The 25,070-nt window shown below is 36.5% G+C and overlaps 1 protein-coding gene across 1 annotated transcript in view; it reads right to left on the minus strand.

The window, feature by feature from the left end:
- Positions 1 to 25,070, minus strand: part of ZFAND4 (zinc finger AN1-type containing 4) — a 173,565-nt gene that overhangs the window by 33,800 nt on the left and 114,695 nt on the right. The window contains 1 exon segment of the mRNA XM_036026692.1: positions 24,698 to 24,845. Within this exon segment, the coding sequence (XP_035882585.1) occupies positions 24,698 to 24,845 (148 nt within the window).

A 25,070-nucleotide genomic window follows, 5' to 3' on the forward strand; every position in this document is an offset into this window, starting at 1 on the left:
AATTTTTTTGAGGGCCACATCATATCAAAATCTAAACACTCATGACACAAGAATGAAATGAAATGAAAGCAACTAAAAACCAGATGCAGATTTTTAAAACAATGGTTATAAGGATGCTCAAGGAAGTAAAAGAAGCATGCATAATCCAAATGAGAATTTAAGGAAGCATTAAAAAGGACATAGAAACCATAAAAAGAACCAGCCAGAAATGAAGAATACAATATCTGAAATGAAGAGTACTCCAGAAGGAATCCACAGAAGGTTAGATGAAGTAGAGGATTGAATCAGTGATTTAAAGGACAAAATAACACTAAGCACCCAAGCAGAGCATGCAAAAGAATTTTAAAAAATTAGGAAAGTCTAAGGGACCTCTGGGACGATGTCAAGCAAAGCAACATCTGTATCATCATAGGGGTGCCAGAAGAAGAGGGTGAACCAGGGATAAAGAATTTGTTTGAAGAAATAATGTCTAAAAACTTCCCTAACCAAGTGAAGGAAAAATTCACACAAGTTCAGAAAGCACAGTCCCAGTGAAGATGAACCCAAAGAGGCCCACACCAAGATACATCATAATCAAAACAGAAAATGTTAAAAACAAAGAGACAATTGTAAAAGCAGCAAGAGAGAAACACTTATTTACCTACAAGGGAGTTCCCCTAAGGCTGTCAACTGATTTCTCCACAGAAAGACTTCATGCCAGAAAGAATTACCATAAAATATCAAAGTGATGAAAAAAACAAGGACCTACAACTCAACATAACAGGAGTACCTAAAGAAATAAAGAAATCTTGGTGGACATTAGGGGAAAGATGGACAACAATACAGCCATAATAGAAGATTTTAGCACCCCATCAACATCAAAGAACAGATTTTCCAGACAAAAAAAAATCAACAAATAATAGCACCTTATGACACACTGGATCAGATTACTTTAATTGAGGTTTAAAAACATCCCACCCCAAAGCAGCAAAATATACATCTTCTGCAGTACACATGAAACATTCTCAGAGATAGACCACATGTTAGGACACAAAACAAGCCTTAATAAATTCAAGAAGACTAATATCATATCAAGCATCTTCTCAGACCACAGTGGTATGAAACTATAAATCAACTACAATTAAAAAACCTCTCAAAAACAGCCAAAGACGTAGAGGTTAAATAACATGTTATAAAACAATGAATAGGTAAACAACGAGATCAAAGAAAAAATCAAAAGTTACTTTGACACAAATGAAAGTAAACACCTAATAAATCAAAACCTATGGGACACAGCAAAAGCAATAATGAGAGAAAAGTTCATAACATTACAAGCCTACCCCATGAAGCAACAAAAATCTCATGTAAATAATTTAACCTTACACCTAAAAGAACTAGAAAAAAACAACAAAGAATGCCCAGAGTAAGTAGAAGGAAGTAATAAAAAAAACTAGCGTGGAAATAATTGACATAAAGACTAAAAAAACACTAAAAAAGATCAATGAAACCAAGAGCTGGTTCTTTGAAAAGATAAAGATTGATGAATATTTAACCAGAAACATCAAGAAAAAAGAAGACCAAATAAATAAAATCAGAAATGAAAGAGCAGCCCTGACTGGTGCTGCTCAGTGGATTGAGCACTGGCCTGAGAACCAAAGGGTCACCAGTTCAGTTCCCAGTCAGGGCACATGCCTGTGTTGCCATTCAGGTCCCCAGTAGGGGGCAGATGAGAGGCAACCACACATTGATGTTTCTCTCCCTCTCTTTCTCCCTCCCTTCCCCTCTGTCTAAAAATAATAAATAAATAAAATCTTTTTGAAAAGAAATGAAAGAGAATAACTGACACTATAGAAATAAAAAAATTATAAGAAAATACTATGGACAACTATGTCAACAATTGAAAAACTTGGACAAAATGGGTAAATTCCTAGGAACATAAATCTTCCAATCAGAAAGAATTTAAAAACCTGAGGCAAAAGGACTCATGGACATAGACAATAGTGTGGTGATTGCTGGGGTCAGAAGGGTATAAGGGGACTAAATGGTAATAAAAACAAAAACAAAATAAAGGTTAAATTTTAAAAAAAAACCCTGAAATACACTGTTTGCAAGTAATGAAATTTAAGCAGTAATCAAAAAACTCCCAGCAAACAAAGCCCTGGAACAGATGGCTTTACAGAATTTTACCAAACATTCAAAGAAGAATTAATACCTGTCCTTCTCAAACTAAGCCAAAAAAATTCAAGAGGAGGGAAAACTTCCAAGCTCTTTTTAGGAGGCCAGCATCATCCTAAGTCCAAAACCAGATAAATATACTACAAAGAAAGAAAATTATAGGCCAATATCCCTGATGAACATAGATATTAAAATCTTCAACAAAATATTAGCAGATTGGATCCAGCAATACATTTAGAAGATCATACACCATGATCAAGTGTGATTTCTTCCAAGGATGCAAGGTTGGTACAATATTTGCATATCAAACGTGATATAATGGACTTTCTGTCAAGATGGTGGCACAGGTAGACATGGCTCACCATGTCACACAACTACTACAAAATTACAACTAAAATAAAGAACAACTATTGCTCAGAACCCATAGAAATTGAGTTGAATGGACGTTTGACAACTACAGAATTAAAGAAACCACATCCATCCAGACTGAGCCAGCAGATTGATGCTGTATCTAAAATTTCATCAATGTGGCAAACAACATTTGACCTGACATGGAGATCCCTAGAGACTCCAATCCATCCAATTTACGAGCCCACCCAAGCTGCTTTTCCATATGAATGGTCTTGGCTCTTGCTTCACAACTTCCTAAATCCTCTCAAATAAGCAACAGCTGGCCTTAGCCAGCTCCAGGCCAGGAACTAGCAGCCTAGATCCACATCTTGGCTTCACCTGGAAATCTCCAAGCCCAGCACAAGTAGCAGCCATTTCTTTTTTTTTTTTTTTTAGATTTATTTATTTATTTTTGAGAGAGAGAGAGAGAGAGAGAGAGAGAGAGAGAGAGAGAGAGAGAGAGAGAAACATCAATGTGCAGTTGCTAGGGGTTATGGCCTGCAACCCAGGCATGTACCCTGGCTGGGAATGGAACCTGTGACACTCCATTTCAATTGCTTTAGAACTCAGGCAAGGGGACACTGGGAAAAATACAGGTGGGAGCTCACCTTGGCCTGCACCACCTGAGAAACCCCAGGGGCCAGCACACCCAGTGGACAGCTACAGACCACGTTAGAGCACCACCATTCTGCCCCTGTACAGCTGATCTTCCACAGAGGGTGGAGGTTGGTGGTAAATGATCACAGCCAATCTTTGCAGCTAACTGGCCTAGGTAAATCCCTCCCATTGATCAACTAAGGCTCAAGTACAAGAGGAAGGTGTGCTCAGCCTACACAAAGGGTACACTTTGAGTAGCCAAGTTGGGTGACAGGGGCAACTGAGCCACTAGACCTTTACAGGACACCTACTACATTAGGCCACACTACCAAAACACAGAGTCAAATCAGCTCTACCAAATATATAGAAACAAACACGGGGATGCTGCCAAAGTGAGGAGACAAAGAAACATGACCCAAGTCAAAGAACAGATCAAAACTCCAGAAAAAGAGCTAAATGGAATGGAGATAAGCAATCTATCAGATGCAGAGTTCAAAATACTGCTTATAAGGATGCTCAAGTAACAGGCATAAGACAGGATATTGATGCATGGACCTAAACTTTTAGACCTTGGCCTCAGAGGGAATTTTATGAATTTGACTCCAAAAGCAAGGGAAGTAAAAGCAAAAATAAATAAATGGGACTACATCAAACTTAAAAAAGCTCCTACACAGCAAAAGAAACCAACAAAGCAAAAGGTAAACAACCTAATGGGAGAATTTATTTGCAAACAGCAGCTCTGACAAGGGGTTCATATCCAAACAGTACAATATAAAGAACCCATACAACTCACCCCAAAGAAACAATCCATTTAAAAAATGGGCAGAGGATGTGAACAGACATTTCTCCTAAGAAGTCATATGAATGTCAACAGATATACAAATGATCAACTTCACTAGCTATTAGGGAAATATAAATCAAAACTACAATGAAATACCTAGAATGGCTATTATCAACAAGACAAGTAACATGTGTTCAAGAAGTTGTGGAGAAAAAGGAACCCCCATTCATTTGTGGTGGAATGTAAACTGGTACAGCCACTATGGAAAATAATATGGAGGCTCCTCAAAAAATTAATAAAGTTACCATACAATTCAGCAAGCTCTCTTCTGAATAACTTGAAAACGTTTACTCATAAAGGTATATGCACCCCTAAGGTCATTGCAACATATTCATGGTGACCAAGACATGGAAATAACCAAACTGTCTTTTGAAAAATAGTTAAAGGACATGTGATATACAATGAAATACTACTGAGCATTAAAAGAAGATGAAATACTGACATTTGTAACAACATGGGTAGATCTTGAGAATATCATACTAAGTGAAATAAGTAAAGAATCATATTATTTCTCTCATATGTGGGATACAAAACTGCGAGCAGCAAATTGATCAAATAAGAAAAACAAAAGAAAACAAAAACTCATAGACACAGATAACAATATGGTGATTACCAGAGGGAAAAGGTTTGAGGGAGGTTAAGTAGTAAAGGGTAGAGGGGGTTAATATATGGTGATGGATGTAGATTTTATCTTAGGTGGTACACACAATGCAGTTTACAGATGATGTATTATGAAATTGTATACATGAAACCTATATAATTTTATTAACCAGTGTCACCTCAATAAATTTAATTACGAAAATTTAAGCAAAAAGTATGAACAAAATAAGTCATATCAAGCAAAACTATCCTGCAACTACCCAAGCTAAAAAAAAAGTTGTAAATATCCAATAACTGAGGAATTACTGTACTTAAAAGTCTTTTCTCAGGAATTTACTAGAGATGAACTTCTTTCAATCAAAAATTATGGGTAAAATAGAGAGTTCTGGCCAAGATGGAGGTGTAGTTAGAAACCCTTCTCTTCCTCATACAACCAAAAGCAGGATCTAAAATCAATAAACAACAAGAAGTGCCAGAAAATCAAACTGCCTGGAACTCCAACAGCCAAGGAATTGAAGAAAGTCAATGAGAACATCCAGACTGGTAAGAACCTGCTGCGAGGCAGAAGACTGTGTGGGTGGGGCTGGCTGAAAGCGAAACAGACTTGGGGTTGACTGTGGACTAGGTGGTTGCTGCAGTGGGAGAAACTCCCAGTCTCACACAAGAGTTCTTGGTGAAAAGTGGGCTAGAGATGAGCAGGCGAGCTGCATTGTTTCCTCTCTGGCTTCTTCCCCACAGGCAGCACAGCAGGGCGGCAAGGAGGGTTGCCCTGCCATGGTGAACACCTAGGGTTCTGCCCCCCTACAACTTAACAGGTGCAACAAGATAAAGAAATGTGGCCCAAATGAAAGAACAGAGCAAACTTCATAAAAAGAGCTAAGTGATGAGAAGATAGCCAACCTATCTGATGGAGAATTTAAAGCCCTGGTAATCAAAATGCTCATAGAACTGACTGAGCTCAGAAAATGAAAAAACAAATGAAGGGTACCAAAAATAAAATGAAGCAAAATATTCAGGAACCAACAGTGCCAGGAAGGAAACCAGGACTCAAAGTAATGATTTGGAACAAAAGGGAAAAATGAACATCCAACTGGAACAGACTGAAAAAACAAGAATTAAAAAAACTGAAGGGAGACTTATAAACCTCTGGGACAGCCTAAAATGTTCCAATAGCCAAATTATAGGGGTGCCAGAAGGAGAAAAACAATAGCAAGAAATTGAAACTTATTGGAACAAATAATGAAGGGAAACTTCCCCAATCTGGTGAAGGAAATAGACTTCCAGGAAGCCCATAGAGTCCCAAAGAAGTGGGACCCAAAGAGGAACACACCAAGGCACATCATCATTAAGTTACCCAAGATTAAAGATAAAAGAAGAGTCCTAAAAGCAGCAAGAGAAAAGGAGACAGTTACCTACAAAGGAGTTCCCATAAGACTGTCAGCTGATTCTCAAAAGAAACCTTGCAAGCAACCTTGCAAACCTGCTGCGAGGCAGGAGACTGTGTGGGTGGGGCTGGCTGAAGGCGAAACAGACTTGGAGTTGACTGTGGACTAGGTGGTTGCTGCAGTGGGAGAAACTCCCAGTCTCACACAAGAGTTCTTGGTGAAAAGTGGGCTAGAGATGAGCTAGGGGCTGGAAAGGGGCTGGAAAGAAGTATTTGAAGCCATGAAAGGCAAGGGCCTACATCCAAGATTGCTCTATCCAATAAAGCTATCATTTAGAATGGAAGGGCAGATAAAGTACTTCCCAGATAAGGTCAATGTCAGGAGCCAACCAACAGCTGACCCTTGACACAGTCAGGATGGATGAGACACATCTGCACAGCAGAGGTGACTGTGGCCAGATCTCCTGTCTATCTCTTCCTGTATACCTGTCCCTGCTAGCAATAGGTGGTAGGATTTTTGGACACCTGTGCTTTATAACAAAAAATCTGCACAGTGCCTCTGATTCTGCATGAAATGACTTAGTGGCCACAGAATAGAAGTCCCTAACAACCCTAATACTGCCTACTTCCCCCACCTGGAAAGTTAAGGACAAAATTTAACTATGGGCAGACCAGCTGCCAGAATGCCAAAAGAAGCTGTTGCTAGGAATGCCCCTTAAGGAGTCACCACTTAAAACCTCAAGATTTATTAGAGCCACTACCCATCCCATACCCTGGACAGGAATGTTTATTGATGGGACCAGGTGGTAAAGAAGGAAGGAGTTTTAATAAATATAATAATCTTAATACATAGAAACAAATACAAAACATGGCCCCCCAAGATGTATAAGTCAATAGACCTAGGTAAAAGACCATTTATCTAACTTAGTCAATCTAACCTCAATAAACAATATCTGACTTTTAAATCATCCCTTGCACCCTTTTAGTTTAGACCAATCTATAGAACCTTAGTAGATATTTAGTTATTAATTGGCACCTGAAGTTTGTGCCTGAATAGCTTCGTAGGCTAGCTAATTGATAACCCTCTTGGTCAAAATAACCTTTGTTCAACATGATTGATCTGTAAAACCTTCTGTACTTTTCGAAGTTATTTCTTTGGTAACATCTTCTGTTTTAATAATCACACTATGCACCTGCTCCATTGAGTGTTGTATAACCTCCCCTATAAAAATAAAGATTGATTCTTCTTGGGGAGTCAGTCAGGCCTAGAGAGCCTGGCTGTCCTCCGGCACCCCACTTGGTGTCAGTTTCCTTTGCTGAGCCATTCCTCCTTCAGGGACCCTGAGACCCACCAAGGCTGGACCCCAACAGGTCAAGTTAAAAGAGTTCATCACCACCAAGCCATTATTATATGAAATGTTAAAGGGACTTATCTAAGAAAAAGAAGATCAAAAGTATGAGCCATAAAATGACAACAAACTCACAACTATCAGCAAATGAACCTAAATGAAAACAAAAACAAAGCAAACAACTAGAAAAGAAACAGAATCACAGAAATGCACATCACATGGAGGGCTTTCAGTGGGGAGGGCAAGAGGAGGAATGGGGGGAAAGGTACAGAGAAAAAGAAGCACAATTTAATTGGTAGGCATAAAACAGATGAGGAGAGATAAAAAATGGTATAGGAAAGAGAACTCAAAGAACCTACATATACAACCCATGGACATGAACAAAGGGGGGGAATGCTGGAGGGTTGGGGGGTACAGAGTGGAGGGGGAATAAAGGGAGGAAATTGGGAAAACTGTAATAGTATAATCAATAAAAATACTTTAAAAATTCTGGGTAAAATTAAGTGAAAAAACTTATTGTAAGCACAGGATATATTTAATTAACCAATGTCTAAAACTAACATAAGAATGGGAACAGTAAAAAATTATTTATAAAGGTTAAATTTTCCACAAAAGTAGAAATAGTGAAAAAATTTTAATGAAGAAAGGGAAGAGAGAATAAAATAAATACATTGATTGTAAATTAGTTAATAAGCAGAAATCAAAAGATATCTTTCAAAGATGGAAAATAAAAGAATACAAGGTTAAGTAAGGAAAAGGCAGATCAAGGACATAATAAAAATTGTTAATATAAAGTTTAACAATACAACAAAAAACAAAAGCCTTCCAAAGGATCAAAAAGTACACACTGACACAACCACATCTCCATACAAACTAAAAATTAAAACAGACCATACATAAACTATAAATATAATAAAATAATAAGACATTTGAGACCAAATATAAAAGTCATTCTAGTAAAAATCAATGTGATTATGTTACCTATTTTTTAAAATTTCAAGTTGGTTCACAAAGCAAAACAAACTCTATACTTCATGAAAATTGTATACCTAAAACAAAGTAATTCAAAAGTTAGTTAAAAAGCATGGGAAATGTATATAAAGCAAATGAAAATAGTAGTATATCAAGGATTATAGACTTGTTATGAGGCAAGGAAACTTCAAGGTGAACACCCATGTGTAGTGGTTAAAAATCAAGAGGGATAACTCAGCTTCCAAGCCCCCCACCCCCCAACAGTGTGAGGCATCCCAGCATATATCAGGCCACACTGCCAGAATTCCAGAGACAGAAAGTCAAGTCCCTATAACTTCTTGCTGTGAAAATCAGCAGAGATTGTTGCTGAAATAGAGGACTGATGAAGTCTAAGGCACTCACTCTGAGCTCCAATGCTGGGATAGCAGTTCAAAAGGCCCCAGGGACACACAGAGAAAAACTAAATTGTCTGGCCGTGGGGTGAGGGCTGGAGGTGCAGCTTTCACACAAACAAGCTGTGACAGAAGGCATTGTTCCTTTGTTGAGCCTTCTCCCTGTAGGTGCAAGCTGATGCCATATCTAAGTCTCCATCTATCTAGCTAACACTGTTCCTCCTGTCCTGGTGATTTTGAGACCTGCTCCCCCTAACTGTAATTCCACACAAACAGCCAGTCTTGGCTCATGCTACCAATTTTCTTGAAATCTCTCAAACATTCACAAACTTGAAACAAGCAGAATCTGGCCTCTGCATGCCCTAACACCTTTTGCAAAGCAGCCCTAGGCCCAGCACTGGGGGGCAGCCAGACTCATTTTGCAGGTTGGCCTCTTTATGGCACCTCCAAGCCCAGTACAAGTACCAGCCATATGTATATCACTTTGTAGCTCATGCCAGGTGGCCCCAGGCAGGGCACAGGTGGTGGTTGACCTTGGCATATAGCTCTCAAGAGGCTCCAGAACCAGCACACCTGGTGGTCAGATTCAGACAACACCTAAGCACCACCCAGCCATTTCCATAAGCAATGAAAGGAAAGACAAACATAGCAGATACCAGAACCTCACAGAAGCCAATTCCACCCCATGGGATCGAACTGTGCTGTGCATTACATCTGCACAGTAGCTCCTCCACTGTAGTTACTGAGTCTCATAGCTGATCAGCCTGGGAGTGAATTACTCCCACTGATGTGCCAACAGCAATCAAGGTTCAACTACAAAAGAAGAGTGCACATACCCACATGAGAAACAAACCTGAAGTGACCAGCTCAGGTGTCCAAGGAGGCTGTGCTGCTGGGTCCTACAGGAAACCTAATACATAAAGCCACCCTACCAAGACTAAGAGATATAGAAGATCTACTTAATACATAGAAATAAACACAGAGAGGGAACCAAAATTGGGAGGCAAAGAAACATGTCCCAAATGAAAGAACAGGAGTAATCTTCAGAAAAAAGAACTAAATGAAATGGAGGCAAGCAAACTATCAGATATAGAGTCCAAATGTTTACAAAGATGCTCAAGGAACTTAGTGAGAACTTCAACAGCATAAACAGAAAATGTAGAAAGCATTAAAAAGAACCAGTCAGAAATAAATTATATAATACCTGAAATGAAGAATACACTAAAATGAATCAACAGATTAAATGAAGCAAAGGAGCAAAACAGCAATTTGTGAGACAAGGTGGCAAAAATAGCCAATCAGAGCAGCATAAAGAAAAAAAATTTAATGTGGATAGTTTAAGGGACTTCTGGGACAACATCAAGTGTAGCAACATCTGCATAATAGGGATACCAGAAGGAGAGCAGAGAGAACAAGATTTGAGAACCTCTTTGAAAAAATAGCGACTGAGAAGAGGGAATTTCAGGGGAGAATGGGTAGGGTTTACAGGAACAAATTTAAAGGACACGTAGACAAAAACTAGGGGGAGGGTGGTAATGGGAGGGAAGTGGGGAGGGTTGGGTGGGTGGGCTGGAATGGGAGTAAAAGGGAGAAAACTACTTGAACAATGATTAAAATAAAAAAAGAAGAAAAAATAGTGACTGCAAACTTGCCTAACATGGTGAAGGAAAATGACATATAAATCATGGAAGGGAAGAAAATCCCAAATAAGATGAACCCAAACCACAACACATAATTAAAATGGCAAAGGTTAAAGACAAAGAGAGACTCTTAAAAGCAGCAAGAGAAAAGCAGTTAATTACCTACACGAAAGCTCCCATAACTCTGTCAGCTGATTTCTCAAAGAAACTTTTCAGGTGAGAAGGGACTGGCATAAAATATACCGAGTAATGAGAAGCCAAGATTACCCTACTGAGAAAAGCTATAATTTGGAAATGATGGACAGAAAAAGAGCTCCCCAGACAAGAAAAAGCTAAAGAAGTTCATCACCACCAAACTAGTATTATAAGACATGTTGAAGGGTCTCCTTTAAGAAGTAGAAAAATAGCAAAAATATGGACAATAAAATGACAATAAAGACATATCTATTAACAATTACTTTGAATGTAAATTGATTAAATGCTCTAATCAAAAGACATAGGGTGGCTGAATGGATAAGAAAACAAGGCCCTTATATATACTGTCTACAAGAGACTTTAGATCAAAAGATACACACCAACTAAAAGTGAAGTGGAAAAAGATATTTCATTAAAATGGAAACAAACAAACAAACAAACAAACAAAAAGCTGGGGTAGCAGTACTTATACCAGACAAAATAGACTTCAAAAAAAAAAAAGGCTGTAATAACAGACAAAAAAGGACCCAACAATTCTACTTTAGGGTATTTATCTGAAGAAACCCTAAACATTAAAATTGAAGACATATGCACCCATATGTTCACTGCAGCATTATTTACAATAGCTAAGATATGAGAGTGACTTAAGTGTTCATCAACAAATGAGTGGATAACAAAGAAGTGGTGCATATATACAATGGAATATGACTCAGCAATAAAAAATGAAGTTGTGGTATCTGAAACAAAATAAGTGGACCTAGAGAGTATTGTGTGTAGTGAAATAAGTAATAGAAAGACAAATGCCATATGATTTCACTCATATGTGTAATCTAAAAAATAAAATGAATGAAAAAGTAGACTAGAAACCAACTCACAGATACAGGGAACATTTTGACAGCCAGAGATAGGAAGGTAATTACAATGATGGGTGAAAAATATGAAGGGATTAAGAAGGACAGATTGGTATTTATAGAATACTCATGGGGATGCAACATACAACATAAAGAATATAGTCAATAATATTATAACTATGTATGGTGTAAAATGGGTACTAGATTTATCAGGGTGATCACTTTATAAATTATATAAATGTCTAGTCACTCAGTTATACACCTGAAACTAGTAGAATATTGTTTTCAACTGTAATTGAAAAAAAATTCACAGGAGGGCACAGGGCTAGGGTTTCTTTCAAAACTCTGTCACATAACAGCAGGGAACCTTGGTCAAATCTGGTCATTTCTGTGAACCTCGGTATGATCAACAATAAAATGGGGATAATTCTTACTTCATTAATTTTTCTTGAGACAGTACATAATAAATACTCAAAGGAAATGGTACAAGTAAAGAGATGTTGTGATTATCAATGCAGTTTAGATAGTTAATGCAGGCATAGCAGCAATTACACTAATAATTTCCTTATTCTTTGGACTGTCTATATTTTTTTCAGATCCTGAGAGTAAATCTAAAATCAGAGGTAAGTTCAAAATTACCAGAACAAACCTAGAAAGTTATAGTCTGCATTTCAGAGGACAATTAACCAGGACAGACAGTCCTTGGTAATTTCTTCAACAGCCCCACCCCCATGAGACACAAACATGCACATACATGCATGCATGTGTACACAAACATGTGCATACACATATGTATGCAAAAAAATTAACACTGAAAGTCAAAGATGAAACACTTTATAACATCTAGAATTAGCAGTATAATTAAAATTTAAACTAATTAACATTTATGTACCAAATCATACAACAACCACATTCTTAAAGTAAAAATTATGGGAGATGAAAAGAGAAGTACACAGAAACCTACTAATGATTGACTTTCACATAGCACTATTCTCATTCTAAGAGAAATCAAGCTGACACAACATAAGGAAATGTAGGACCTAAACAACCAATCAATAAGGTCAGTCTTACAGATCTATGAAACTTTGCTATGATGGTAATGAATGGACAATCTTCTATAATATACATAGGATATTCATGAAGAGTGATATTAGATAAAAATAATCAAATTTATTAAGTATAAATATAAACAATATTCTGATTTCCATCCAATAAAACTAGAAATTAAAATCAATGAAAATCAGCCCTTGTACATGGCTCAGTTGGTTGTAGCATCATCCCATACACCAAAAGGTTGCAAGTTCAATCCTTGAACTTCCATATGTGCCCTTGAATAGTCAAGGCACATATGGAAGGCAACTATTTGATGCTTTTCTCTCCTCACCCTACTTTCTCTCCCCCTTCCTCTCTCTCTAAAATCAATAAATATATCCTCAGGTGAGACTAAAACAAAACAATGAAAAATCAAAAAGCCTCTCTCACCAAAACTTTTTAAAATTCCATTAAACAACTCTTGGATACAGGGGAAAATATCAACTCAAATTGCAAATTTTCTTTAAAAATAATGAAAATACTACAAATTGATATGATATGCTTTCTATTATGTTGCACTGAGAAGAATATATGATCTTATGTAATATTTCTGCCAAAAATGTTTAACCTGCATCTAATCATGATGAAACAATCAGACAAATTCAAATTGAGGACTCTTCAAAAATATGTGACATAAGTAGGCCTCTTTGGAGAAAACTGTACTTGAACAACAATAAAAAAAATCTGACACAAGTTTCAAAAAAGACTGAAAAACGGTTCTGTTGGAAAAAAAAGAGAGAGAGAGAGACCAAAAAACATTACAACTAAATGCAATACATGATTTTTGACTGGATTCTAAGTTAGAAACAGAACAAAAAATAAAAAACAAAACAAAATGTTGTCAAGTACATTATTGAGAAAAGGAGAAATACGAATACAGATAACATAATATATATCAACAAAAGTTATGTATATGATAACTGTATAGTGGTTATGTAGGAGAAGGCCCTTTTTCTTAGAAAATATATACCAAAAAAAGTATTTAGGGTAAAATATTATGTTATCTGCAACAACTCCCAAATGGATCAGGTAGAAAAATAGGAAGAAAAAGCAAATGTGAAAAAATATTCACTGGGGAATCTAGGTAAAGTGAACATGGATGTTATAAATAATATAATTATTATGTGCATAATAGTATTGGTATATAAATAATAATGTTGGCAATAAAAATAATTGGAGGGTTTTGAAATAAGTATAAAATTAAAATGCATAACAATGACAAAAGAGGTATTTGGATGTAAAAATGGAGTTAGTGTTATAACATTCTGACATTAACAGGCAAGTGGTAAAAATAATTTTTATTATGCTATGAGGAGTCAAGGAATGCACATTATAGTCTCTAGGATAACCACTTGAATAAAATAAACAATACAAAAATGCACAACTAACAAAGCAATGGGAGACTAAAACTGAATAATGAAAAATACACTAATCCAAAAAAGGAGAAAAAAACATAAAACAGGTGGTTACATAGAAAACAAAGAATAAGATGACAAAAATTTCAATGTGTTGGTAATTACACTAAATGTAAATGAAATAAAAGGCTTAGGCTTGTCAGTTTAGATTTAAGAAATTATCAAATCAACCATATGCTGATTATAAGAGATAAAACTTAAATATGGGAACATAGATTGAAAGTAATAGGGTGGACAAGACATACAAGAGAAACATAAAAAAGAAAGACAGAATAGCTATACTAGTAATAGGCAAAATAGGTTTTAAGACAAATACATTATTAGAAATAAAGAAAAACATTTTATAATAGTAAAGACATTAAACTACAAGGAAGATATTACTCTTTAGATATCACACAAATATTCACTGTCGAGTCACAGAGTTTCAAAATATGTAAAGAAAAAATAAACAGCTAAAGGAGAAATATACAGATGTAAAACCAAAGAGGAAGTTTTTTTTTTAGAGAGGGAAGGGAGGGAGAAAGAGAGAGAAACATCAATGTGTGGTTGCTGGGGGTCATGGCCTGCAACCCAAGCATATACCCTGACTGGGAATCCAAAGAGGAAGATTTTTAATAAACCTCTCTCAATAACTGATAGAAAACAGACCAAAAAAATTCAAAAAGAATGCAGATGATCTGAACATAATTAACAAATCTGCTCTAATTAACATATATAGGACACAATATGTAGTGACAGACTACACAGTCTTTTACAAGTGCACAAGTGGCATTTGCCAGTACGCTTATTCACAACTCTCAGCTAACTTCAAAGACTTGAAATCATTTAGACTATGTTCTCTGACCACAGTGAAATTAAAATATAAATAATAACAAAAGTTATACAATATTTCATATGTTTGTAAACTAAGGAGCCCACTTCCAAATAAACCATGAGTCAAAGTGATACACAGATTTAATGTAATCCTAACCAAAATCCCAATAGCATTTTTTGAAGAAATGGAATAATCCATCCTAATATTCATAAGGAATCTCAAGGGACCCCAAATAGCCAAAACAATCTTGAAAAAGAGCAAAGTTGTAGGTCTCACATGTTCTGATTTTAAAACTTACTACAAAGCTACAGTAATCAAAACTGTGTGACAACAGCATAAAGACAGATATATCTACCAACAGAATAAAATAGAGAACCCATAAATAAACCCTCACATATATGGTCAAATGATTATCAACAAGGTGCCAAGACTACTCAATGGGAAAAGGACAGTTTCTTTAACAAAAGGACTTGGGAAAATAGGATATTCCTATACAAAGAGTGAAATTGGACCCTTAGTTACACCCAAAACAAAAAAATTAACTTAAAATGTATCAAAGAGCTAAATATAAGACTATAAAACTCTTAGAATAAAACAGAAGGAAAAGCTTCATGACATCAGATTCACCAATAATTTCTTGGATATGATACTAAATATATGGGCAGCAAAAATAAAAATAAAGTATACAACATTAAAATTTGAAAGTTTTGTGCATCAAAAGTCACTACCATCAGAGTAAAAAGTCAGCATACAAAATAGGAAAAAATATTTGCAAATCATATATCTCATAGGAAGTTAATATACAAAATATATAAAGAACTCTTAAACCTCAACAATAAAAACATATAACCCAATTCAAAAAATGGGCAAAAGACTCAAATAGACATTTCTCCAAAGGAGATATTCAAATAGCCAACTAGAATATGAAAAGATGTGCAGCATCACTAATCATTAGAAAAATGCAAATCAAAACTATAAAATACAATGAGATATCAACTCACATTGATTAGGAAGGCTACAAAAATAACAACAACAACAAAAAGTGTTGGTGATGCAGAGGAATTGGAATCCTTGTACACTATTGGTGGCATTGTAAGATGGTGCAACTGCTATGGAAAAAAGTATGTCAGTTCCTCAAAAAATTAAAAATAGAGTTACCATATGGTCCTGAAATTCTGAGTATAGAACCAAAAATACTGAATGTGAGATCTCAAAGAAATATCTGTATACCCATGTTTACAGAATTATTCACAACAGATAAAGGCAGAATCAATACTAGTCTTCATCAATACATACATTGATAAAATGTTGTATAACACACAATGTAATATTCAATCTTAAAAAAGTGTTAAAAGTGTGGCATATGCTACAACACGGATGAACCTTAGGAACATTGCTGAATGAAATAAATCAGTAACAAAAAAACACTGAATGATTTCACTTGTATGAGGAATCTGAAGCATCAAACTCATAGAAATGGAGAGGCAAGATGGCAGAGGAATAAATGGAAGCCACACTAAACCCCTCCCAGGACCAACCTGGAATTACAACTAAATTGTGGAGATATCACCTGGAACAAACAACTGAACAGGAGCAAGAGAGAAGCCTTATCACCTTGGACAGACAGAAGAAATAGCACTAACTAACTGGTAAGGAGTGCAGTAGAGACTCAAGAGGGCAGGCTGCCCCAGCTCTGTGGTGCTTAAGCCTGAGTGTAGAGTGACTACATTAACAACTGAAGGAGACAACCACAGACAGTAGATCCCTGTCAAAAGGGAGGTGAAGAGTGGACTAGAGACACTTGAGGAGAGTCTGGGGATGGAAGCTTTGGGGAAAGAGCTGAGAGAGTAGATGATGGGACCCCAGTGCTGAGCCATCACCCCTACGGCAGCAGCCATCCTCCTAGGAAGACCACTCCCCTCCAAGCAGCAGCAGCCTGAGGGGAAATAATAGCCCCAACCCCAGGAGTGATTTTGCCCCACCTATGGGGCTTAATCCTGACTTCTGAGTGCAGAGTGACTAGATTAACAACTAAAGGAGACATCCACAGACAGTAGATCCCTGGCAGTCTCCAAACAGGCTGCCTAAGGGCAGACAGGATTAATATCTGACATCACCAGAGGTGGATCCAGAAAGGAAAAACAATGGTAAATACTAGAGTCTATCAGGATGAAATCCACTGTGGTCTTCTCCATGATTAACAATATTTTCTTTCTTGCATAGTTTTTCAACATTCACTTCTTGTCCATCAAGCTTATACACATTAAGTTACTAGATTTTATACCACAATTTATTTCTCTTCTTTCTTATAATAATCGTAATCTCTTTAAACCCTTATTAATACTGGTTCATTGCTGTTGATAGTGGGCTTGAAGATGGAAGAACATATTTTTAGATGGGGGTTTGTTCCTTGGGCTTTGTGATTTTGTTCTGGCAGCACCTGAAAAACAGCACACAAGATGTAGTGGGCGGAATGACCCTCAGTCAACCAGCCAGAGGGAAGAACCTACCAAAGAACAATCCAACAACAATCAAAACCCAATTACGTCCAAATGGCCAATATAAACAAGAAATTCCAAAAGGGAATCCAAAGAGCTTCAAGTTAAGGAGGTCAAGGAGACTGCACCACAGAATCTCACAGGTCTCCTACCACTGAAGTACACATCACAAACTCAGGGAGTCAAAACAGATCAGTGTGAGAAGCAGAGACTAACAAGAAGAGTCTCACAACAAGAAGACAAAGAAACAACCCTAAAATGAAAGGAAAGGAGGAACCCTCAGAAAGAATGTTAAATGAAGTAGAGGCCAGCAACTCAATTGAGTTCAGTTCTTTTGAACTCAATCAGATATTGAGTTCAATCAGATAACCATTCTTTTGAACTCAATATCTGAGTTCAAAAGAACTCAGGAAGCTCAATGAGTTCACTGAGAATTATCAAAAACTACGGGGAAACTATGAGGTATTTACTGCGAATTACACCAGCATGAAAAAAGATATAGTCATAACCGACAAGAGCCAAGAGGAAATGAAGAATACAAGTTCTGAACTGAAGAACATAGTAGAAGGAATCAAAAGCAGGCTAGATGAAGCAGAGGATCCAATTAGTGAGATGGAGGACAAGTTAGAAAAAAAAACCCTCAGAAAGAGCAAGAAAAAGAAAAAAAGACTCAAAAAGAACAGAGAGGAGTTAAAGGAACTGTAAGAAAGTATGAAATGTAATAACATCTGTGTAATAGGGATACCAGAAGGAGAAGAGAGCAACAAGGGATAGAAATCCTGTTTGAAAAAGTAATGATGGAAAACTTCCCTAATTTGATGAGAGTAAAAGTCACAAAAGTCTAGGAAGCACAGAGGGTCCCAACAAGAGGACCCCAAAAAGGCCCTTTCAAAGACACATCTTAGTTAAAATGGCAAAATTCTAAGACAAAGAATCTTAAAGGCAGCAAGGGAAAAATAGGAAGTAACATACAAGGGAGCCTCAATAACACTAGCAGCTGAATTCTGAATGGAAACACTCCAAGCCAGAAGGGAATGGCAAGAAATATTCCAAGTAATGAAAAGCAAAGGCCCGCAACCAAGACTACTCTACCCAGCAAGGCTCTCAATTGAACTGGAAGGCACAATAAGGAGTTTTCCAGACAAAAGAAGGCTGAAAGAATACATAGGCACCAAATCAGCACTGCATGATATGCTAAAGGGATGGCTTTAAGTAAAGGAAGAATAAGAGTGAGAGAGAGAAGAACATATGTATGAAGTGAGTAAAATGGCAATGAATAAGTATCAATCAATAATAACTTAAGTGTAAATGAATTAAAAGCTCCAATCAAAAAACATAGAGTAGCTTAATGGATAAGAAAACATCACCCATACATATGTTGCCTACAAGAGACCCACTTCAAAACAAAGACCTACACAGACTGAAAGTGAAGGATTGGGAAAAAAATGTTCCAAGCAAATGGACAGGAAAAAAAAACTCAGGGGTAGCAATTCTTAAATCAGACAACACAGACTTCAAAATAAAGGCCATAAAAAGATACACAGAAGGACACTTCCTAATCCTCAAGGGAATAATCCATCAAGAAGATATAAATATTATAAACATATATGCATCCAACACAGGAGCACCAGAATATATAAGGAAAATCTTGGAGGACTTCAAGAAAGACATAGACAGCAAGACCCTTATATTAGGGGACTTTACCACCCCACTGTAAAAAAGGCATAGATCTTCAAAACAAAATATCAATAAGGATACTGAGGCATTGAACAATGCCCTAGATCAAAGTGACTTAACAGATATATATATATATATATATATATATATATATATATATATATATATACCCTATCATCCCAAAGAAGCAAAATACACATTCTTTTCAAATGCACATCAAACATTTCCAAAGATAGACCACATGACAGGACACAAAACCAGTCTCAACAAAATCAAGAATACTGAAATCATATCAAGCATTTTCACAGACTACATAGACTGAAAGTAGAAACCAACCACAAGAAAAAAACTCAAAAACACTCAAATTCATGGTGAATGAATAGCATTGTAGTAAACAATGAATAGGTCAATAATGAGATCAAGGAAGAAATAAAAAAGTTTCTGGAAACAAATGAAAATGATCTCAAAACAGTCCAAAATTTATGTGACACAGCAAAGACAGTCCTGAGAGGGAAGTTCTTACTGATACAGGCCTACTTAAAAAATATTCAAATAAATGACCTAACCCTCATCTACAACAACTGGAGGAATAACAACAAACAAAGCTCTGAATAAGTAGAAGGAAAGAAATAACCAATTTTAGAGCAGAATTAAATGACACCGAAACTAAAAGAACAATTCTAAGGATCTACAAATTCATGAGTTGGTTCTTTGAAAAAATAAACAAAATTAACAAGGCTTTAAGCAGACTCATCGAGAAAAAAAGGAGAGATTACAACTGATACCACAGAAATATAAAGGTTGTAAGAAATTAATATTAGCAACCATATGGCAAGAAATTTGAAAACCTGGGTGAAATGGACAAATTCTAGAAAACTATCATCTTCCAAAACTGAATGAAGAAGAAGTAGAAAGCCTGAATACACCAAGAACAGCTGAAGAAATCAAAGCAGTAATCAAAAAACTCCTGGCACATAAAAGCCTTGGACTGGACACTTTCATGGGAGAATTTTACAAAACCCTTAAGGAAGAGGTAACCTCCATCCTTCAGACTATTCCAAAAAATCCAAGAAAAGGGAAGACTCACAGGCTCTTTTTATGAGGTCAGCATGGTCCTAATCCCAAAACAAGATAAAGACACAAAAAGAAAAAAAACTACAGGCCAATATACCTGATGAACATAGACACTAAAATCCTCAATATCACCAAACTGCATCCAGCAACATATTAAAAAGATCATACACCATGGTCAGGAGGGATTCATCCCAGAGATGTGAGGATGGTACAATATTCACAAATCAATATATGTACTACATCACATAAACAAAAGGAGAGACAACAAAAATAAATTCATTGCAGATAACAGACTTAAATATAAGTCATGACACCATAAAAGTTATAGAGGAGAACATAGGCAGGAAAATCTCAGATATACCACGCAGCAATATTTTTCACCGATACATCACCTAGAGCAAGGAACATAAAGGAAAGAGTAAACAAATGGGATCTCATCAAAATAAAGAGCTTCTGCACAGCTAAAGAAAACACCAGCAAAATGGAAAGGGAATCAACCATATGGAAAAACATATTTACCAATGATACTTCAGACAAGGGTCTGACCTCCAAAATATATAAAGAACTCATAGGACTCCATACCAGGAATACAAACAATCCAATTAAAAAATAGGCAAAGGTCCTGAACAGACACTTCTTGAAGAAGAACATTTAGAGGGCCTACAGACATATGAAAGGATGCTCAGCATCACTAGCCATTAGAGAGATGCAAATTAAAACCACAATGAGATACCACTTCATACAGGTGAGAATGGCCATCATAAACAAATAAACAAACAACAGGGACTGGAGAGGATGTGGAGAAAAGGGAACCCTAGTACACTGTTTGTGGGAATGCAGACTGGTGCAGCCACTGTGGGAAACAGTATGGAATTCCCTCAGAAAACTAAAGATGGAATTGCCTTTTGAGCTGGCAATTCCACTGTTGGGATAATACTCAAAAAAACCTATGCACCCCAATGTTCATAGCAGCACAATATGCAATAGCCAAGTGCTGGAAGCAACTTAAATGTCCATCAGTAAATCAGTGGATCAAAAAACTGTGGTATATTTACACAATGGAATACTATGTAGCAGAAAGAAAGGAGGAACACTCCTATCCTTTGTGACAGCATGGATGGAACTGGAGAGCATTATGTAAGTTAAATAAGCCAGGCAGTGAAAGGCAAATACTACATGATATCACCTATTAGTGGAATCTAATCAACAAAACAAACAAGCCAGCAAAATATAATCATCCCTCGCTATATGGCGGTTCACTTATTGCGGCTTCACTGTATCTCAGGGTTTAGCTGAAATAAGTGAACCGCAACATAGTGAGGGACGACTGTATACTTCACTGGTGAGTACCCATATAGAATTTTATATGTTGTTAAAATTATGTAGGTTTAAGAGCACAGAAAGTGTTTAAGAGCATATGAAGTGTTTATAAGAGTGTGGAAACAGTTAATAAGAGAGTGGGAAAGGTTTATAGGAGTATGGAAAGGATTTATAAAGCCTTAAAATATATATAAATAATAAAATAAATATAACTCTGTTACTTCGCAGATTTTCACCTATGGCAGGGGTCTCTGGAACATAACTCCCATGATAGGTGAAGGATCACTGTATAACCAGAAACATTGAAATAAAGAACAAACTGACAGTAACCAGAGGGGGGTCATGGGGGAAAGAAGGAGAAGGGTTGCCAAGGAACATGTATAAATGACCCATGGACAAAAAACAAAGAAGGGTAAGATTGAAGGTGGAAGGTGGGCATCGCTGGGGTGGTGGAGAGAGGTGGGGGGGGAGACAACTGTAGTTGAACATAAAAAATAAAAATAATTCAAAAATGTGTATTCTGCTGTTTTTAGGCAGCATAGTCTATAAATATTAATTGGGACAAGGAAGTTAATAGCATTGTCCAAGGCTTTTTATGTCCTTTCTGACTGCTTATCTTTTCTATCCAGTTTTTGAGAAAGAAAGTATGAAAATCTAATATAAGTAAGACTTTTTTGAGTTATCTTTGTAGCCTTTGCTTCATGTATTCTGAAGTTCCGTTCTTAGGTACATAAACATTCGGGTCTGTGGAGAAAAATTATCTTCACCATAGCAAACATCATTTTTAAAAAAGGTTTTATTTCAAATGGACCATAAATCTAAATAAGAAAGGAACAATCATAGAGCTCTTGAACAAAAACACAGGGCATGTCTTCAAGACTTCATGGTAGGTGAAGACTTCATTAAAAGGCTATAAAATTGGCCCTGGCTGGTGTGGCTCCATGGATTGAGCATCACCTGTGAATCAAAGGGTCACCAGTTTGATTTCCAGTCAGGGTACATGCCTGATATCAAACTATATTGCAAGGCCATTGTAATCAAAACAGTCTAGCACTGGCATAAGAAGAGACACGTAAACCAATGGAATAGAAAGCCCAGAAATAAACCCAAGTTTCTATGGTCAGTTAGTATTCAAACAAAGGGGGCACCAGTATAAAATGGAGTAAAAATAGCCTCTTCAACAACTGGTATTATAAGATCTTGGACAGCTACATGTAAAAAAAAAATAAACTTGAACACTAACTTACACCATACACAAAAATAAACTTAACATGGATAAAAGACTTAAATATGAGTCATGATACCATAAAGCTACTAGAGGAGAACATAGGGATGAGAATCTCAGATATTCCATGCAGTAACATTTCCACCAATATGTTCCTTAGAGCAAGGGACATAAAGGAAAGAATAAACAAATGAGATCTCATCAAAATAAAAAGCTTCTGCATAGCTAAAGAAAACAGCATTAAAATGGAAGGAGAACCAACCATATGGTAAAACATATTTGCCAACAATATGTTAGAGAAGGATTTAATCTCCAAAATGTAGAAAGAACTCACATGACTCCATACCAGGAAGACAAACAACCCAATTAAAAAATGGGCAAAAGACCTGAACAGACACTTCTCCAAGGAGGACATTTAGAGGGCCCAGAGACATATGAAAAGATGTTCAGTATCACTGGCCATCAGAGAGATGCAAATTAAAACCACAGTGAGATACCACTTCACACCAATGAGAATGGTCATCATAGTCAAATCAACAAACAAGTGTTGGAGTGGATATGGAGAAAAGGGAGCCCTAGTGCACTGTTGGTGGGAATGCAGACTGGTGCAGTCACTGTGGAAAACAGTACAGAATTTTCTCAGAAAATGAAAAATGGAACTGACTTTTGACCCAGCAATTCCACTGCTGGGATTATATCCTAAGAACTCTGAAACACCAATCCGTAAAAACCTATGCATGCCGATGTTCATAGCAGCACAATTTACAATAGCCAAGTACTGGGAGCAACCTTAGTGCCCATTAGTAAACAAGTGGATCAAAAAACTCTATTTGCACAGCGGAATACTATGTAGCAAAAGAGTAGGAGCCCCTACCCTTCATAACCACATGCATGAATCTGGAGAACATTATGCTAAAGTGAAATAAGCAGGTGGTGAAAGACAAATACCATATTATCTCACCTATAAGTGGAACCTAATCAATACAACAAATAAGCAAACAAAATATAATCAGAGACTTGGAAATAAAGGATAAACTGACATTAACCAGAGGGGAGGGAGAAAGGGGGTAACAGGGGAGGGTCATCAAGGAACAGGTATAAAAGACCCATGGAGAAAGCCAAAGGTAGGTAGGATTAATGGTGAGAGGTGGGGGTTTGGGGAGGGGCAGGGGAAAGTGGTGGCAGGAAAATGTGAGTACTGTACTTGAACAACAATTAAAAAAAATAAAAAGTGAAAATTAAAAAATAAAATGCCGAAGGTGAACAACAAAGAGAAAATCTTAAAAGGAGCAGGAGAAAAGCAGTTAGTTATATATAAGGGAACTACCATAAGACTGTAAGCTGATTTCTCAATAGAAAGATTGCAGGCTAGAAGGGATTGGCAAGAAATATTCAAAGTGATAATAATGAAGCACCTACAACCAAGGTTACTCTAACCAGCAACGTTATCATTTAGTATCAAAAGGCAGATAAAGAGCTTCCTAGCCAGAAAGAGAAAACTAAAGGAGTTCATCACCACCAAGTTTTGTATAAAATGTTAAAGGGTCTTCTTTAAGAACATAAAAAATATGAACAGTAAAATGACAGTAAATACATATCCATCAACGATTGAATCTAAAAAACAAAATTAACAAGGAAGCAGAACAGAAACACAATCACAGATACAGAGAACATTTAATGATTGCCAGATGGCAGTGGTGTTAGGGCATCAGTGAAAGAGGTGAGGGGATTAAGAAGTACAAATTGGTAGTTACAGAATAGTCATGGGGATGTAAATTACAGCATAGGGAACAGAGTAGCCAATGAACATATTTGGAGGATCCATGGACATGGACAATGGTGTGGGGTTTGTCTGAGGGAGTGTGGGGTGACTGGGTGGAGAGGGATAAAGGGAGAAAATTGGAACAATGGTAAAAGCATAAACAATAAAATATAATTAAAAATAAAAGATATTTGTAAGATTAAGATTAGACTACATTATTCTCAACTCTGGAACTATGAAATTTTTAAAATCACTAATTGTTTTCAGTGTAGTATAACCACATTAGATGTGTTGCTGGTCTAAAAAAAAACAGTTCATCACTTTTAATATCTCAATAAATTACTGAGGCCAGAAAATTGAGATGAATAATATTTTATAAATATTTTTCTTCCACAATTACCAGCAGTCCTCAGCGATAAACTAGCAAAAGGCCTGCCCATTGACAATAGCTTCACCTTTTTGCCAAGATTCATGTGCTCCATCTTTGCCTTCAGAAGCTTCATTTTATTCATAGTTATTGAATTTTCAATTATCTGTTGCCCAGAAGGAGAAGGCTCAATTTCTTCATCCTCATCAGTATACAAATTATACACCGAACCACCACTGCAAAAAAAAAGAACCAAAAAATGAAATGATAATTACTGTTATGTGCCTGACACCAGCCCAATGACTAAAAATACTCCATGTGCAATAGAAACTATAGAGGCTGCTAATGATAAAACAATAAAAATACTCCAATTGCAATAGAAACTATAGATGCTTCTAATGATAAAACAATAAATCCATCTTGTTAATGTAAATTCAAGGAACATATATTTTTTAAACATA

The sequence above is a fragment of the Phyllostomus discolor genome, chromosome 5 (genome assembly GCF_004126475.2).
Source record: "Phyllostomus discolor isolate MPI-MPIP mPhyDis1 chromosome 5, mPhyDis1.pri.v3, whole genome shotgun sequence".
NCBI lineage: Eukaryota > Metazoa > Chordata > Mammalia > Chiroptera > Phyllostomidae > Phyllostomus > Phyllostomus discolor.